This window comes from Cordyceps javanica, chromosome 1 (assembly GCF_051103115.1).
Source record: "Cordyceps javanica chromosome 1, complete sequence".
NCBI lineage: Eukaryota > Fungi > Ascomycota > Sordariomycetes > Hypocreales > Cordycipitaceae > Cordyceps > Cordyceps javanica.
This window is the reverse complement of record NC_139295.1, coordinates 4056908-4072891: the sequence shown is the minus strand read 5'-3', so window position 1 is coordinate 4072891 and position 15984 is coordinate 4056908. Positions and strand designations below refer to the sequence as shown.

General features: G+C 52.5%; 3 protein-coding genes across 3 annotated transcripts; 1 reads left to right on the top strand and 2 right to left on the bottom strand.

Moving 5' to 3' along the window:
• Positions 1–3930: 3930 nt before the first annotated feature.
• Positions 3931–4191, bottom strand: V2A60_001224 (uncharacterized protein; the record flags this gene model as incomplete). Its single annotated transcript, XM_083252586.1, has 1 exon — positions 3931–4191. One exon carries the CDS (start codon positions 4189–4191, stop codon positions 3931–3933), a length of 261 nt encoding a protein of 86 aa, XP_083108712.1.
• Positions 4192–10392: 6201 nt separating this feature from the next.
• Positions 10393–10608, bottom strand: V2A60_001223 (uncharacterized protein; the record flags this gene model as incomplete). The annotated part of the gene is made up of 1 exon (XM_083252585.1): positions 10393–10608. One exon carries the CDS (start codon positions 10606–10608, stop codon positions 10393–10395), a length of 216 nt encoding a protein of 71 aa, XP_083108711.1.
• Positions 10609–12934: 2326 nt separating this feature from the next.
• Positions 12935–15483, top strand: V2A60_001222 (beta-glucosidase; the record flags this gene model as incomplete). The annotated part of the gene is made up of 2 exons (XM_083252584.1): positions 12935–13004; positions 13055–15483. The coding sequence occupies 2 exons, from the start codon at positions 12935–12937 to the stop codon at positions 15481–15483; spliced, it is 2499 nt and encodes an 832-aa protein (XP_083108710.1).
• Between the last annotated feature and the right edge of the window lie 501 nt (positions 15484–15984).

Here is a 15984-nt window from a genome sequence, read left to right as displayed (position 1 = left end):
TATTGCACGGCTAATGAATTGATGTATGAATAAATGAATGAACAATAAATGAATGATTGAATCGGATCGGCATAGCTGCGTGAAAAAAAAAAGCCAAAGAAATGGGGGGGGGGAAGAGGATTCCTCCATTCGAGTCTAAAGAGACAGCGGCAGTGTATGTACATCTTGACTGCAGGAGAAAAAAAGGAAAAAAAGGGGAAAAAAATAGAAATATTGAACGCATTTATTGAATGATTCGGTCCTGGCATTTTCCTTGTACAATGTTACGTTGACCCCATGCAGCTATTATTATGGTTTCTCCCTTTTCGTGCATGTGTGTGTAAGCTTGGTGCTTCGCTGCTCCTTTTTCATGCGAGTTACTAGAGTGCAAGCCAGGCATACCTTGTCGGCAAAACCGCCCACAACAAATGTAGCGACAGCCGAACCTCTTTCTACCAAGTATAAGTGAACTACTTATTAGTACTTACTTTGTTGGCCCAAAATTAAACGGTTGCGTCGACTGGCACCACCCCTTCTAGAAGGTGGGCAGGGCAGCAGCAGGCTGAACAAACTCCAGCGAACCCACTCTTGGAAAAAGAAAAGAAAATGGGAAAAAGAAGGGAAAAAAAACAAGCAGGCTGCATGTCTTGAAGTAATTTGGGGGTTTGCGCAGATGGTCCTCGAACCATGCAGCCATGAGATGGGATTTTGTTTCCCCCTACGTCACCCGCGGGTGAATTTACCCCGGTCCCCCCCCTTTCTCCTCTTGAACGGCTGCCGTCATGTTTAACCCGCCTGCCCTTGGTCTCAAAACGTCGACGTAAATAGAAGCGGCGGCGACGGCAGCGGCAGCCGTAAGTACTGAGTAGCAGAGAGAGGCCTCTTGGTATCCTGCAACGGTGTGGTGGGTTGCATGATGTGCGTGTCGCTAGTATGCAGGTTTCAACTGAGCTTGGCCGCAAGACGAACACCCTGCTTGGTTTTTTTTTTTTTCCTTGTTTGGGGGTCTTGACGTAACTGATACCAGTATGAAAAGATACTCCCTTCCTGGTTGCCGTGAGTCTTCCGCCAAGACCCATGCGTTAATGAAGAATAAAGGCCTGGAACCGACGTGAGTGCATGTTGGCGTCCAGGGAGAGACAGGCTTGCCAAAACGTGGATGCGCCCAATGCGTGGTAACACGACGAAGAGGAGGGGGGGGGGGGGGGGGGGGGGTAAGGGACGCAAGGGACGCAGCCCAAGCCAGATCGTACAAGCATCATGCCTGAGGGAGGAAAACAAAAAATATGCAAAATATGCAATGATCAATACTGAACTATCACAAGTCATAACTCCCTCAAACACTGTCTGCGACCAACGCCCCCTCATTCAACCTCAATCTTTGAGGGCGTTGCGAGAACACGAGAATACGCTTTCCCAACGCTCGGGTCATTGACCAACGAGTGGGTGTGGGAAATGACTTTCCCCGTTCCCCTTCTTTCTCCGTATCAATAATTGAGCAATGTTCAAATTGAAACGAACAAGGCCGTCCATGAATTTTGAGCTTCCAACTAGTGAATAAGGTTATTGGTTGTAGAGATACTACAAAGAGGCCGGGTGGGGTCCAACGGTCAATGTCGTGTCCCTCTCGAGACGCGATTCGCGAGTGAGAACGCCCAACGCCCAATGCCCAATGCGCCAATGCCCAACAGCAAGTAGTCCCTGCCGCAAATATGATCTTCTTCAGGCTACTTTTGCGAGAAAGCCTGAGTAGATAACATGCCACCACGCGCATATGCCGGCTGCGCGCTTTGGTGTTGTCTCCTCACAGAACTTATTAGAGTTTCTATAGCCAGGCTGATCATCAACCAGCCTCAGCCCACGAGGAGGAGCAGGATATCAGACCCCGGCACACGCCAAAGGGACCAAATGTGTTTTTTTTTTTTGGCTCATCCTTTTCGACCTCAGCAGTGCCCTGGACCAATATGACAACTCGCCCTCGTCGTGGCGTGAAAGTCTCTTCGCCGTTTTGGTTTCTTGGTTGTCTTGGGGCCTCTCTTGGCTCTCTTGGTCTCTTGGCGGGCGGCATGTGAGCGGAAATTTCCGCCCTCTCAACAACGTCGTAGGCGGCGTGACTTTATTAACCCCAGCGACCATTTGACGAGGACGAGGCGGCGCCGCCATGGGCGAGGCTGCGCACAAGCGTCTGCATTGCTTCACTTAGATGGCAAGGCGACGTCGGCATTCAAAGTCAATATGAATACATACATGCAAAAGAGAAAATCAGGCCAGCAGCGTAGCACGCGCGAATGTAGCATTGATTCCGTTGCGAGTGGTCGCCGTCCAACTGGGCAAGTCATTGATTCATCGGACAGATTTGAACCAATAGCTTGTCGGTCAGGCCATTGCTACACGTTCCCCTGTCCTGGTAACCAATCCATGCGGAATTCTACTACCAGTAAGTACGCATGGCAGTCATCCTGCCCAGCTCGCAGTAATTCCAGGAAGAATGATGCGAAATGCGATGTGTTGCCTACTATTATGTATCAGTACTGGTAGACGAGCGCGCACGCACGCACGCGCCCGCGCAGCACATGCACGCATGCACGCCCTCTGCCGACTAGCAGTTCGTTGTTGCCCTGCCTGGCTCGCGGGCATGGTTGTTGGCTGTTACAGAGCTATAGCAGCTTCGCCGACATCATGCTGAGCAAGCATGTCGGGGAACAAGCCCCAGCGCTTGACAAGGAGTCGGTCGCGCCCGACGCTGCCCACTCGGTGGCATGATCTTGTTGCCGTCCGCAGTCTGGGCACCCGTCGTCTTTTCGACCCGGGCGATGAGCTGAGCTCCGGCAAGGCGTGCGATTACTCTCGCCGTGTTATGCGACGTTGGACTCGGTCCATTGCCAGTTAGCGGGCCTTGCCTTGTCCATTTCGAGGTTGGTGTTTGAAAAATGCGCCCGTCGCCGTCGCAGAGCGCTAGTGTACTGGGGTATTTCAGTTCAGGTGGCTGTTGAGAAAGTTTTTTTTTTTTTTCTGTTTCTTCGTCTTTTTACCCGAATTGCCTAATGCTCGAGCCCTCTGCCATTTGCCGGCAGGAACACTCTGATACGGGAGCGTCATCCTGTCGAGGCCTTGCACATCTCGCGAGAACGACTTTTGCTGTCGCGGCACGTCCGTTTGGAGGAAGCCGAGAACCAGACGGCCTGCATGCCTCAACTCTCTCCCTCTACTCCGTGCTCCGTGCTCCGTACTGATACGTAGGCTTGCCGGGAGCATGGGGGACGGCACTGTCATGATTTCCCGACCAGCAGCGGGCGGCGCAGGCATCATCCCTCCTCGGTCAAGCCCCGACCAGCCGATGTATCGTTTCCAAGGGGGCCAGATCCAGGCTCTACCGGCTCTACCTCTTATTTATTATACTTCTTGGGTACATTGCGTCTCTGGCACGCGGCCAGCCCAATCAATATATTACTCAACTGCTCTCTATACTGGTGCAATGCCTTATCTTTCTCGACTATCAGTATCCCCCGTATCTCTGCACTGACGAATCAGAGTTGTGCCGGCGTAGTCGAGGCTGAATCCGACTTGCATACCAACGAACGGCGCGACGCCGTCTCCATGTCCAAACCAAGACCAGACGATGAAGAGCAGGCGAGTGGGAGCGCCGTGAGCCCCGTAGTGGCACAATGGAGCCTTGTCAACAAGGCCAAACAAAACCCACAGTCGTGCTCATCCTTTCTCCTCGTCGTCTCGTCCCTCCACATCTGCAACAATCTCGAAGCAATCTGGAAGCTCCGCTCCGGGCGTCCACAATGCGGATCCCCACGTACCGGGCTGTCCGTTTTCTCGCTTTCTGGTGACTTGCGCTTGGCGACGTGGAAAGAGTTAACGTTAACGTTTTATGAATTAGGCCTAGGGCTGCAAAACTCGTAACGGGGTCCGCCCTACTTAATGGCAGCTCAAAACAAACCCTCACTCAAAGGTTAATAGGCGAATGGTCGCATGCTTCTCAGCACTTCGGCGCTTCGGAAAGCCCACTTCCGGCGTCCAAGAATGACAGCCGTGACGCTCACGCCCAGCATCCGGCAGTGCAAGTAAGTGTTGGGGTGGTGGCTGGACGCTGCCGGGCTGAGCTGCAAGTAGCTGCAAGTCGGTTGCGGCCAGCGAAAAGGGGTCAACGCTGAGTCCGGATGTCGTCGACGCGGTAGCCGGCTCCTTGTCCAAGCGCTCCATTGAAAAAAAAAGAGACCGAAAAAACCTCCAGAGCGCGGACGCATGGTGCTGACAACGTCACTACTTGGGCCAGTACGGAGTAAGTACGGAGTACTCTCTGTCCATACACAGGCCAGCGCTCTACTTATCAGCGGGTACTCTTGCGCGCTGCGGCCTGCATTTCTATCCCTACCTGTTCCTGTCGCGGCGCCTTTTCCAGCCCGCCAGGGGGGCAGGTGCATTTTGCTGTAGCTCATCCTTCGCCCAACAGGTACTGTAGCACAGGATCGCCTCGCGGTTGTCCGATTAGGACAATCTCTCAACGTCATTGCACATGCACCCAGGCTCTGATGTTTTTTTTTTTTTTTTCGTTTGTATAGTGCCACAAAAATCGAAAAGGCTCGTTGCCTGCCGTAACAAGAACAGGGATGCACTGCCTGTCCGGTAGATTACCAAAGACATGGTTTCTTTCTCTTATTATAGTCGTCATTTGGGGAGAACAGACACCAAAAGGCCAGAAACAGAGCGATATGAGGTCGTGTTCCTCTAATTTCGGCGACTCTTGCTGCGAGCACTCGGCGGCTCGTCTATGCATGAGCATTTGTCTCCTTGTATTGCTTTGCTCCCGTGAAACATGGCGTCTGGCTACAGCCCGGCGGCTCTCAGCTTGACAAGCTAGCCATCATACTTCTTGTCACTATGTATTTATTCCATATGCGCAACAAAGTTGCAAAGCATCAGAGGCAGGCTGCGGAGACCAAACACCGAGCGTTGATCCTACTTGCAGGGAACAAGGATCAGGCCTTCTGGAAGCAATGGAGAAGTGTGTGAGTGTGTGTGGAGGTCTGGCGAATTGGCGCACGCCACCACCACCACCACCGCATCCACCACACCGATGCGAAGAGGGGTGCCTGAAGCATCCCAGAATTCTTGGAAACGCATTTTTTCAAATGACGAATTCAATCCTGCCAGGGAAGCATCATGCTTGCACCTCTGGCACTTGATTTTTTTTTAAGAAAGCTAAAAAAAAAAAAAAAAATAATAAAACAAATCGCTTTCCACGTCAAAATGAGCGCGCAGCGATGCGGAGATGCATTTTCCGACTAACGCAACGCATTGGTAGCGTCAATCATGGGGGGCAGCAAGATTGAACTTTGTTCTAGAAGTCTGCATAGAAAGAAGCTAAATCCCGGCTTGTCCAGCATTAGGGGTACCGTGAAGGGGTCCGGCCCCTCATGTCTATCTCATATCATGATTACTATCCGTGGTAGACTCTTAACTACGCCACAAGGCTGGATGAGCGAGCGCGTCTTGGGCTCGAAAAAACCCCTTGCTGCATGTTTAAACGAGGTCTGCTGCTGGCCTATGCAGAAAAACCACTTTTCCATCACTATTCAGGACTGAGTGTGTGCCGCCTTGTCAACTTGCGACGGGCCGCGTCAAGTCCGCGTGCTGGGGAGCTGGGGAGCGGGCCTCCGGTCGCCTGAACCGACCGATGACGGCCATAACGGGTATGATCACCAGAATAGCGGTGATGTGGCAGACCGCGCTTTATCGGGGGTAAGAAAAAAACATGAGCTACCTGCACCGTAAGTAGGTAGCAAGGCAGAAGGATACCTCGTGACTCCTTCTCCACTGAGTAGTGGTGGTGGTGGTGGGATATGCCGTTGCGCAGATGGCAGGCTGGCTGGCAGTGCTTAATTTTCGACGACGTGAATAGCGGAATTGGAGACAAGGGAATACACTCTTCCAAGCTACATTAACACACCGACATCAATCGAGGACTACTAGGCTATATAGTCGTGGCAATTCATACAGATTGCATAAGGGGAGGGTCATTTCAGCGTCCGTCAGTTTTGTACGTGAAGGATGCGGGAGGTCCCCGAGCCATGAGAAGTCGACCTCACTACCGACTGGTAGCTACCCAAACTAGCGGCCGCCGCCCAACGGTCTGGTCTGACGAAGTTGTCCAGAAACAAGCTAGAACGCATGACGTGCTTTGGAGAAAAGGGACGCCAGGCAAAACGGAGCAAGTTGGACACCAAGGCTGCGCGCACTAAGGGGTGAGTTATTTTCGCATTTCTTTCCCCTTTGCTTCACATGACGAGCGAGCGCCGAGGATGCTACCCAATCTCCTGGCCAAGCATGATACAGAGGATATATGACGGTGCGCCTCGGGGACCAAGGACAGAGAAGAGGGTGTCATGGCCATTACTGGTATGGGCCAACATCCCCTGATGTGCGCGTGTTTGTGTGTAGGCGTGTGCGAAAACGGCATAGCCTTACCATCGCAGTAGCACCGTCAGCCTTGGAAAGCTTCGTATTATCGCGATGTTGTGCACAAACCCTACCAACGGAAACATAAAATGCCTCTTGCTTTGGAAAAGCGGTGACCTCCGCCACAGCCTCCTCCTCCTCCTCCTTTCTTGTCCTCTCTTCTCCTTCTCCTGCGGTACGCGGATTCCAAAGCTCGGGCTCAAAACAACACTTTGCGCGGCTAAACGCACCTGATGACTATTCCCAGATGCTGCAAGCCAACCCCTCCCCCCCGCCGCCGCCCGGTTCTCCAGAGTTACCAAGTAGTTAGTATCAACCGTTGTGGGCGGGCTTGCAAATTCCAATAAGAAGTTTACATGGTTTCATGTTGAGACGCTGGCTTGGTGAAGAATGGCTTCGTTACACCTCGTCAACCTCCGCGTTCCAGTACCACTCGCCTTGGCTATTTTTAGCGAACGTGCGCATTGATTGAAGAAGGCCTCGGGTTGCATTTGTTCGGTTCTCCTCAGCCGGCCGATTTGAAGCTGGAACGGGGATTGATGACAAGGGCCAGCCGACTGGCCAGCCCAGCCCAGCCCAGCCCAGCCCAGCCACCGTGTAAGCAGGTAACTAACTACCAGTAGGGTTGGTTCATAAATTACCACCAGGCTAATTGCAAGGGCCCAGTCTCGTCTTTCAGCCTTGCCAATATTGCCAGAGGCGTGGTGGTTTTTGGTTCTCGTCGCAGTCTATACATGCACCCATGCAAAATGCAAAAGAGAGAGGGAATGCCACAGCGACGGGCAATCCGGCGCAAGGGTGGTGTGGCGGCGCTCTTTTTTCCACCGGATCAGATGAGGTTATGGGGATGCTTTTTAGTTTGCATTTCGGCTTCCCTGCTGTCCTTTTGGCCAAAGGCCCTTGTCGCTGCCCAACTATGATCCAATCTCCATGCCCGCCGCAGAGCGAAACATGCGCGGTGGAAATTTCTTTTCCGCCCAGGAACAATCTTGATAGTCGACAAGAGGCAAGGGGAATACCGAGAGCAGAGAGCATCCACCAGCATGAATTTTCGCCGACGGACCAGCGGGTACCAGACAGACGCACGCACGCCGAGCGCACACGCTCAACAGGGCGACTGGGCCTGGGGCAGTTACTACGCCGTCGTATTGTTGCTTATTGTTATTCCTAGAACTGCTGCTGTTCTTCTTTCCGCCAGGCTGAGCAACCTGGGTTGATTCCGACGCCTTGCGCAATCCCACAATTTTTCAACGCGCGGCGGCCTGTGTCCGGACGTTCTGTGGGAATTGGACCAGCGGCCGTGACGGCAGAGGGGACATCCGACCGCAAGGGGAAGAAAAAAAAAAAGGTACATGCCATTTGTCTCGCGGTACTTGCGGCAAGTACCCCGACCAAGGAGACTAAAAAGAGGCAAATAGTGGGCGATGAGAAGGGGGGGGAGGGGGGGGAGTGTTGATAAACTCCCCGGCGGAATGGAACTTGCCCGCTTTTGACTGGTACATGGACGCTTGTCAAGGGTTTTAGAATGTTCGAAAAGCCTTCTATTTCTTCTAGACAGGGATTACCCCTGCTGCCACCTGGCCCCTGCATTCTGGTCAACGCCCCCCTGTCTCATTCTCTGGTTGGCCCATTCCACGTGGCTGGGCAGATCGTGCACCAGGTCCAGACGGTCAGCGCGCAGTGGCACGCATCATTGTATTGCGCATGGCAGGGGCTGGAGACGAGCGTTGGAAAGTGACAAAAGAAAGTGACAGAAATAAAAGCGAGTTGGCGGCGGCAGCGGCGGTGGTGATGATGATGATGATGATGATGATGATGATGATGATGATGATGATGATGATGATGATGTGCATTTCAACTGCAATTTCTCCCTCTCGTCTCCATGGTCGTCTCAGTCCGCCCCTCCGTGCCGTCGGCTTAATATAGGCGACGGACTTCCACGGCCGAGGACTGGCGGCAACTGCCTCTTTTTCTTTTCCTTTTTTTTTCCTAGCGTAGACCTTGTTTCCTCTCGCTTGTGATCTGCGTGCTTCCGATAGCTTTGAAAAATTTTGCTGGCCCAGTATTTGAGCTTTCAGACAGTTAGTCACGTTGGCGGTTGCCGATTCATCTGGTGTTGAATCACCGGCGCATCGGGCGTCGGGCGTCGGTCAGCGAACCTGGTCAAACCTCTACACCGAGGTTGCTGCGCCCAAGATCAAGTACTGGTACTACAAATTTACTGTCTTTGAAATTCCGAAGCACGCGCTCGCAAGTGAGACAAAGGGAGACTTCCGAGTGATTAATCAATCAGCTTCGATATTGAGTATCGAACTTTATCAGATCGTTGCATGGACGTGCCCATCTCCCGCGGCCATGACTCTCGTGGCTATCCTCTCGGGCTCCTCTTTTCTTCGATTTCGATCCCAACGGGGATCCCGCGTTTCTTTTAATTCTTTCCCTTTTTTTTGTGTGTGTGTGTGCGTGTACCTGGCGTGATCACGTCCCACGTGGAGGCGGAGCAACATACGTCCAAGCGAAATGAGAGAACCCCAGCCAAGGCTCTTCTTGGATGTCCATCACGACTGAGTCACGGGTGCTCCATGCAGTAGAAGATTCTGGGGCAGCGTTGGGCTGTCGCGGCAAGCCGTGGGAACGACTCTTGCGTCGCAGAGTTTGCAGGGGCTCATGTGCGCGCCCGCTTGTAAACGCCGCCACAGGTAGATGAATCGCATGTTGCTGCGCCGGATGATGGTATCCATTCTGTAGCAAGGGAACTTTAAACTTGTTTCATGTATATCAGTATAGCGCTATGCATTGAAGACATTGTTTGTACCCGGCCATGCTCTCTCGCCTGTTGACACATTAACCCTTGGTCGAGTACGTTCGGGAAACATAGAGTTTGCACGTACAGGCCGATCTTCAAACGGTCGATTTCCACAGTCGGTCCCCCATCTGTAAACGTACCCCCCGTCTGTCGTCTCGCCCGCTCGTAAATAGTCCAAAAATGTGCTCCCTCTTGCATTGTGTATTAAGGGCCAAAAACGTAGGCATGACAAGTGACTCATTCGCTCGGCACGGTCGCGCCCAAAGGATTGAGCATCAGGGTGTTCCCTCTACTGTTAACAGTCGATTTGTAACGCAGCGTGAGATCAGGCGAAACTGCCGTGTTTGATGACGAAGTACGACCACCGGCTCCTCCGGTAGAGAATTACCGACAACAGCAGGGGTTGGTTCTGGTGGGACCTGGGCTGTATCAGTTCTTTGCGACAAGTATGACGAGTATGGCATGTCAATTTTGCCTCCGAGGCTCCGGCGCGCTTTCGGATGTCGCGATGAATCTGCCGTTGACACCAACAAGTACTCATTTACCCGAGGCCTCAGCCTTGCCGAGGTCTATCATCTGTGTACACAATAATCAGTCGCCTCGTAGCCTCGTATTTGATTTCTTTCGGGTTTACCACGGCCGTCTCACTTTATATCCAAGCGTCGTCGGTCAACAGATTGACATCAGGCCATCTCATCCTACACCTATCCACAGTCTTCTCCACAGCTTGTCGGTTGCCCGCCTATTATACATCTCTCGACCCAGAGCATCAATGCCGTGCGCTTACACGCTCGAGCTATGGCCTACTGTCAGGTAAGGCGCAGACATCATAGAGATGCCAAGCTAGCCTTAGCGGAAAGTATTAGTTACCAGGGTCGCCGAAGCTGTGCGTACGTCATGTATGTATGCTGGCAAATAATTGAGACATTGAGATATGCCAAGGCGACTGACGCCTGGCCCTGGAGTCAATAGTGCAAGAAAAGTAGATAGACGCACAGCCATCCCACTAGTTACTGCAATTTCTTGCTAAGCGTCTACCATAGGCTATCCTCTTATCCAGCGTCTGTAATAAGTTGTCATGTTATTCAGCGTTTTCCATAAACTACCCTGCCTATATCAGAGATGTGTTACGTACGCATTTACCCTTGGTGGCAAATTGCAGACATGCCCTTCCACTCAGAACCGGCTTCTGTCGAGTCGGCACCGGCAGCAACTTCGGTCTTGCGCGCAAACTCCTTGCCTCGGAGATGCTCGTACAAGTTGCGCGACTGGTTCTTGGCAGCGACCCAGAGCATCGGACACCCGCGGCGAGCGGTACCACCATGGCACGCATCGCTGCCTGCCGAGGCCACCATCTTGGGCTGCATTGGGCACCTATGTGAGGTTAAATTTCTGAACCGTACAGCTGTGCGGCTGCAGTCAAGGCTGGGAACCGGCCGTTGAGCACCTGCTTCGGCAATGCCACACCCCTGGCCGTCGACGAGGGCCACGAATAGGGGGAATGCGTCAGGGCCCTGCAATTGTGTTGCTCAAGTTTATTCCGCTGAGTGACGTCGAGAGAGTCGAGAAAGGACTGTGTCACCAAATCCCGGCAGGTTTCATGCCACAATCGAACCTGAATGCGCGCCACGTCAATGGCGTCTTTTGTTGTTGCTCTACAGATAGCTATGGCCATTTCGAGCCCTGGAATGCCATGAAACTTTTATTCAAATCTGTTGAAATCGAATTGAATTGATGCGGGATGGCCACTAGATATCGGCGCCGCGAGGATAGTTGACCCGCGGGGCGGTTGAGGCGACTATGGGCGCCTCACGCCGGGCCAGCTACTACTCTAGCGCGGCCTGCCTCTATCGCGTTTGTAGCTGTTCTGAATATTTCGATAAAGTGACATCTGTTTGACTGAGAGTATTTCTGGACGTTGAGTAGCTTTGCGATTCTCTACGGTTCTCCCTTAGCAGCTTTTGCGATGCGTTTCCCCTATACAGTCCAGAGTTCGAATATCTATGGGAGACCAAGGTCCTGGGCCGGGCGGCTGAATGAGACACGCGACCCTGAAATTACATCGTCGCCACGGTACTTTATTGAACTTTTGCCAAACATGTGTGCTCACGATGAGTGGGGGGGACGTTTCTGTGATGTGAGGTGAGTGGTACGCCAAGTCTCGTCGCTCCAGATGACCTTTCTCAGTATGCTTCTCGATGCCGGCCCCTTTGTCTAGATATTTCAGGTGACTGTTATGGGAGAATGATGAATTCGAAGAAACACCTTGCTGCCAATCACTTCTACTGTCAGGCCGACGACAATGTTGAACAAATGTCATCGGCTGGATGCCGAATCCAAGAGATTGCAGTTTATTAGACGCCCCCGATAAAAATGATGACAAGGGTCAGAAATATGAAATCGATACGAGGCTTCGTATTGACGCAAGACCATCGATGATTTGTTCCAAGCCAGCATCACACTAGGAACATCACTGTACATGTCAACAAAGAGCCACAAACCTACCACGGCAAAGGCAAGGATATATTATCACGTTTACCCATGAGAGTGAGTTTGAAGGCGACAAGAGACTACACTATCCGGAATCAGTCACATATTTCACAGCAGCTCATATACGTGGGCAAGGGCGATCGCAGTTTGTCGTCTCGGCGCGTAAAGCAAATCGCTCCTTGTTGGACTGTGTTGGAGAAGTGAGCAGCGACAGGCGAGTCAAGGTCGCTACATGCCATGATTCTGCTACTTTCAATTTTTCTTGAAGTCTACAGTGTTCTCAGTAGCCATCTCAGAGGACAAGGAGGCGCAATTCGGTGTTGATAGTGAGGTTTCGACATCTGGGCCGGCTTAACCGTAACTGTCGATGGAAACCCATTGCGGGTGGCGGTCAGGCGGTGCTGGTATAGGGTTGAATAGCGCGTCTTGGATGAAGGTTCTGGTTAGGATGCAGACGTTCGGCCGTCTACCAAAACTCGAACTTGGCAGTGCACCCAATATCAAGACGAGCCACGCATGTCCCCTCGCTGGGGAGCGGCATCAACGGGCACCGCTAGAGTGTGCGCAGATATTGCTGCGGCTGTTGACCTGGTCCTGATCTTTCTTTGAGATTCCTGACATTATCGACGACAGCGCTTGGCGTCCTGATCAGGCATCCCGGGGTCGACGGCCAGCAAGAGACAACTGCGGGAAGTGAGAACAGTCACCGGGATATCGTCCCGAAGATGTGAGCGGGGGGTGGGGCGACGCCTCTGACCAGCTTCAAATGGCGCCAAAACGGGGCCTTGGAAAGCAGCTTCTCGAGAGCTCCTCGCAATTCTTCACCTGTTCCAGGTGCGGCCACATTCCGCTACCGTCTAACTGGTGGTGGCATTTAAATTTTTCTGATGGCTCTGAATTGGGCCTGTCGGATGATGAACAATGATTTTCAAAACGGAATTCCCAGCCCGGGATCGCCAGCCGTCGTCATTTCCAACCCCGCGATGGTAGTGACACTACTAGATAAGCTTCGACCCCACGTCTCCAGCTGCTCCCATCATCTTAGTCCCTTAGGCCGTTGTTGATCGGGCAGCTCTCAACTTTACTCTTCTTCTTTAGCTCAGGACGCTTCATGTGCTTGGGTCTGAAGCTCTCCAGGACGACTCTGCAGCTGCATTGCACTACCCGGATCACATTCCGAATTCGCTCGCCATGACCAACTTCAACGTAGATGAAGTGCTAAAGAAACTGACTCTGACCGAAAAGGTTGAGTTGCTATCTGGTAGACCAAAATTTAGCCGTCGCTATCTGGCACTATGCTAATCGCCCCAGGCGTTGACTTTTGGCACACCAAGGCTATTCCCAAGCATGGAATACCTTCCGTTCGAATGTCCGATGGCCCCAATGGTGTCCGCGGAACGAAATTCTTCAATGGCGTCCCCGCTGCATGCTTCCCTTGCGGTACTGCTCTTGGCTCAACGTTCAACCAAGAGCTTCTCGAGCAGGCTGGCAAGACTATGGGCGACGAGGCCATTGCTAAAAGCGCCCATCTCATTCTCGGTCCGACGATCAACATGCAGCGATCGCCTCTCGGCGGCCGAGGCTTCGAGTCAATCAGCGAGGACCCTTTCTTGAGCGGTCTGGCCGCTGCGGCGCTGGTTCGCGGCATTCAAAGCACCGGCGTTGTTGCTACAATCAAGCACTTTCTCTGCAACGACCAAGAGGACAAGCGCATGGGCGTCCAAAGCATGGTCACCGAGCGGGCTCTCCGCGAAATATATGCCATGCCCTTTCAACTCGCCGTTCGCGACGCCCACCCTGGTGCCTTCATGACTGCATACAATGGCATCAATGGTACTTTTTGCAGCGAGAACCCCAAATATCTAGATGCCATGCTACGCAAGGAATGGGGCTGGAACGGTCTCATCATGAGTGACTGGTACGGCACGTATAGTACAAACGATGCCATCAAAGCCGGTCTGGATCTCGAAATGCCTGGCCCGTCGCGTTTTCGGGGCGACGCCCTTCATTTTAATGCGTCCACAGGCAAACCATTCATTCATCACATCGACGATCGCGTGCGCGCCGTACTAGAGCTTGTCAAGAAGGTTTCGTCCCTGCCCATCGAGGAGAATGGCCCTGAGAAGACGCTCGACACTCCTGAGACGGCCGCTTTGCTGCGAAAAATTGGCAATGAAAGCATGGTTCTGCTCAAGAATGACGAGAACACACTGCCTTTTACAAAGGAGAAGAAAACCCTGATATTAGGGCCTAACGCCAAAGAGGCTACATACCATGGTGGTGGCTCTGCTGCTCTTCGTGCTTATTACGCCGTCACCCCGTACGATGGCATCAGCGAGAAACTTGGCTGTCAGCCTACCTTCACTGTCGGCGCATATACCCACCGTTATCTGCCTATCCTAGGATCTCAACTGACCGACCCTGATGGCAATCCTGGTATACGTTGGAGGGTCTTCAATGAGCCCCCCGGGACCACCGATCGCAAACTCATTGACGAACTTCAATTCACCAAGACTGATATGCATTTGCTTGACTACAAAAACCCAAAAGTCAACGATCTTTGGTATGCAGATATGGAAGGCTCCCTTGTCGCTGAGGAAGACTGCACGTATGAGATCGGTGTCATTGTTTCCGGTACGGCCAAGGCATTTGTCAATGGCCAGTTGGTAGTTGACAATGCTACGAAGCAAATTGCGGGCGACGCATTTTTTGGTTCCGCCACCCGCGAGGAGCGAGGCTGTGTCGAGATGAAGAAGGGCAAAACCTACAACTTCCGCATCGAGTTTGGCTCGGCTCCTACCTTTACACTTAGGGGCGATGCCTATGTGCCTGGTCACGGTTCTTTACGTGTTGGTGGTTGCAAAGTCATTGATGACCAGCAAGAAATCAAGAAGTCTGTGCAACTAGCCAAAGAACACGACCAAGTTGTCATCTGTGCTGGCCTCAACGCTGATTGGGAGGCGGAGGGTGCTGACCGTGCATCTATGAAGTTGCCGGGTGTTCTCGACCAGCTCATTGCCGAAGTGACCGCCGCCAACCCCAACACGGTCGTTGTCATGCAGACTGGCACGCCCGAAGAGATGCCCTGGCTCTCACAGACCAGGGCTGTCCTGCAAGCATGGTACGGCGGCAATGAGACCGGAAACTGCATTGCTGATACTGTTTTTGGCGACTCGAATCCCTCTGGCAAGCTGTCGCTCAGCTTTCCGAAACGCTTGCAAGACACCCCCGCCTTCCTCAATTTCCGGACTGAGGCTGGCCGAGTCCTCTACGGCGAGGACGTCTACGTTGGCTACCGATATTATGAAATCGCTGACCAGGAAGTCAACTTTCCCTTTGGTCATGGCCTCTCCTACACGACATTCGGCTTTTCCGACCTGTCCGTCGCTGCCTCTGAGGGTAAGATCGACGCCACTGTGACCATTACCAATTCTGGCGATAGAAGGGGCGCGGCGGTCGCGCAAATGTACATCCAGCCAGTGCAAGCAGCGCGAATCAACCGTCCTGTAAAGGAGCTGCGCGGATTTGCAAAGGTCGAGCTCGAGGCCGGCGCGTCCAAGACGGTCACAATCAGTGAGCTCGAGAAATATGCGGCGGCATACTTTGACGAAGAGCGCAACCAGTGGTGTGTCGAGTCAGGCGACTACGAGATTGTTATCAGCGACAGCAGTGCTGTCAATGAAAAGACGCTACGAGCTACGATTAGTGTGCCCGAGTCGTATTGGTGGTCAGGTATTTAGAATGGCTCATGATGTAACAGCAGATCACGTTAATCATGGCTATCGACTTCGGTGTGAACAATCTTTTTATTTCCTTTGCGCAAGTTGCCAGCTGCATATAGCAATGCCTGTGTGGATGCGCATAGTTCTTTGGCGCTTACTCGCATATGCAGCGTCGTAGCCTCCATAGTGTGCCACACGCAGTTTGTGTAACATCAGCCACGAAGGGCTGACTGGCTACGGCTTGCGCAGCATCCCGAATAGGATATACCAATTCATAAGGAGCCAATTGTAGTACACGGTGTACGCAGCAAGCTTGGACGAAGTGGCTGGACTCGAATCTCGATCTCGCGGCGAGTTTCCTGCTCTAAGCAACTTCAGCTCACTAACAATTCATGTTCAATTGCAAGTCAAGTAAATCGAGAAAAGGAAGTGAAGATCTATAATGCAGACAAATAATCTAGAAATTGGACATATATACATTTCCCTGCTCACAAGAAAACAGGGCTACACTGTGTTTGT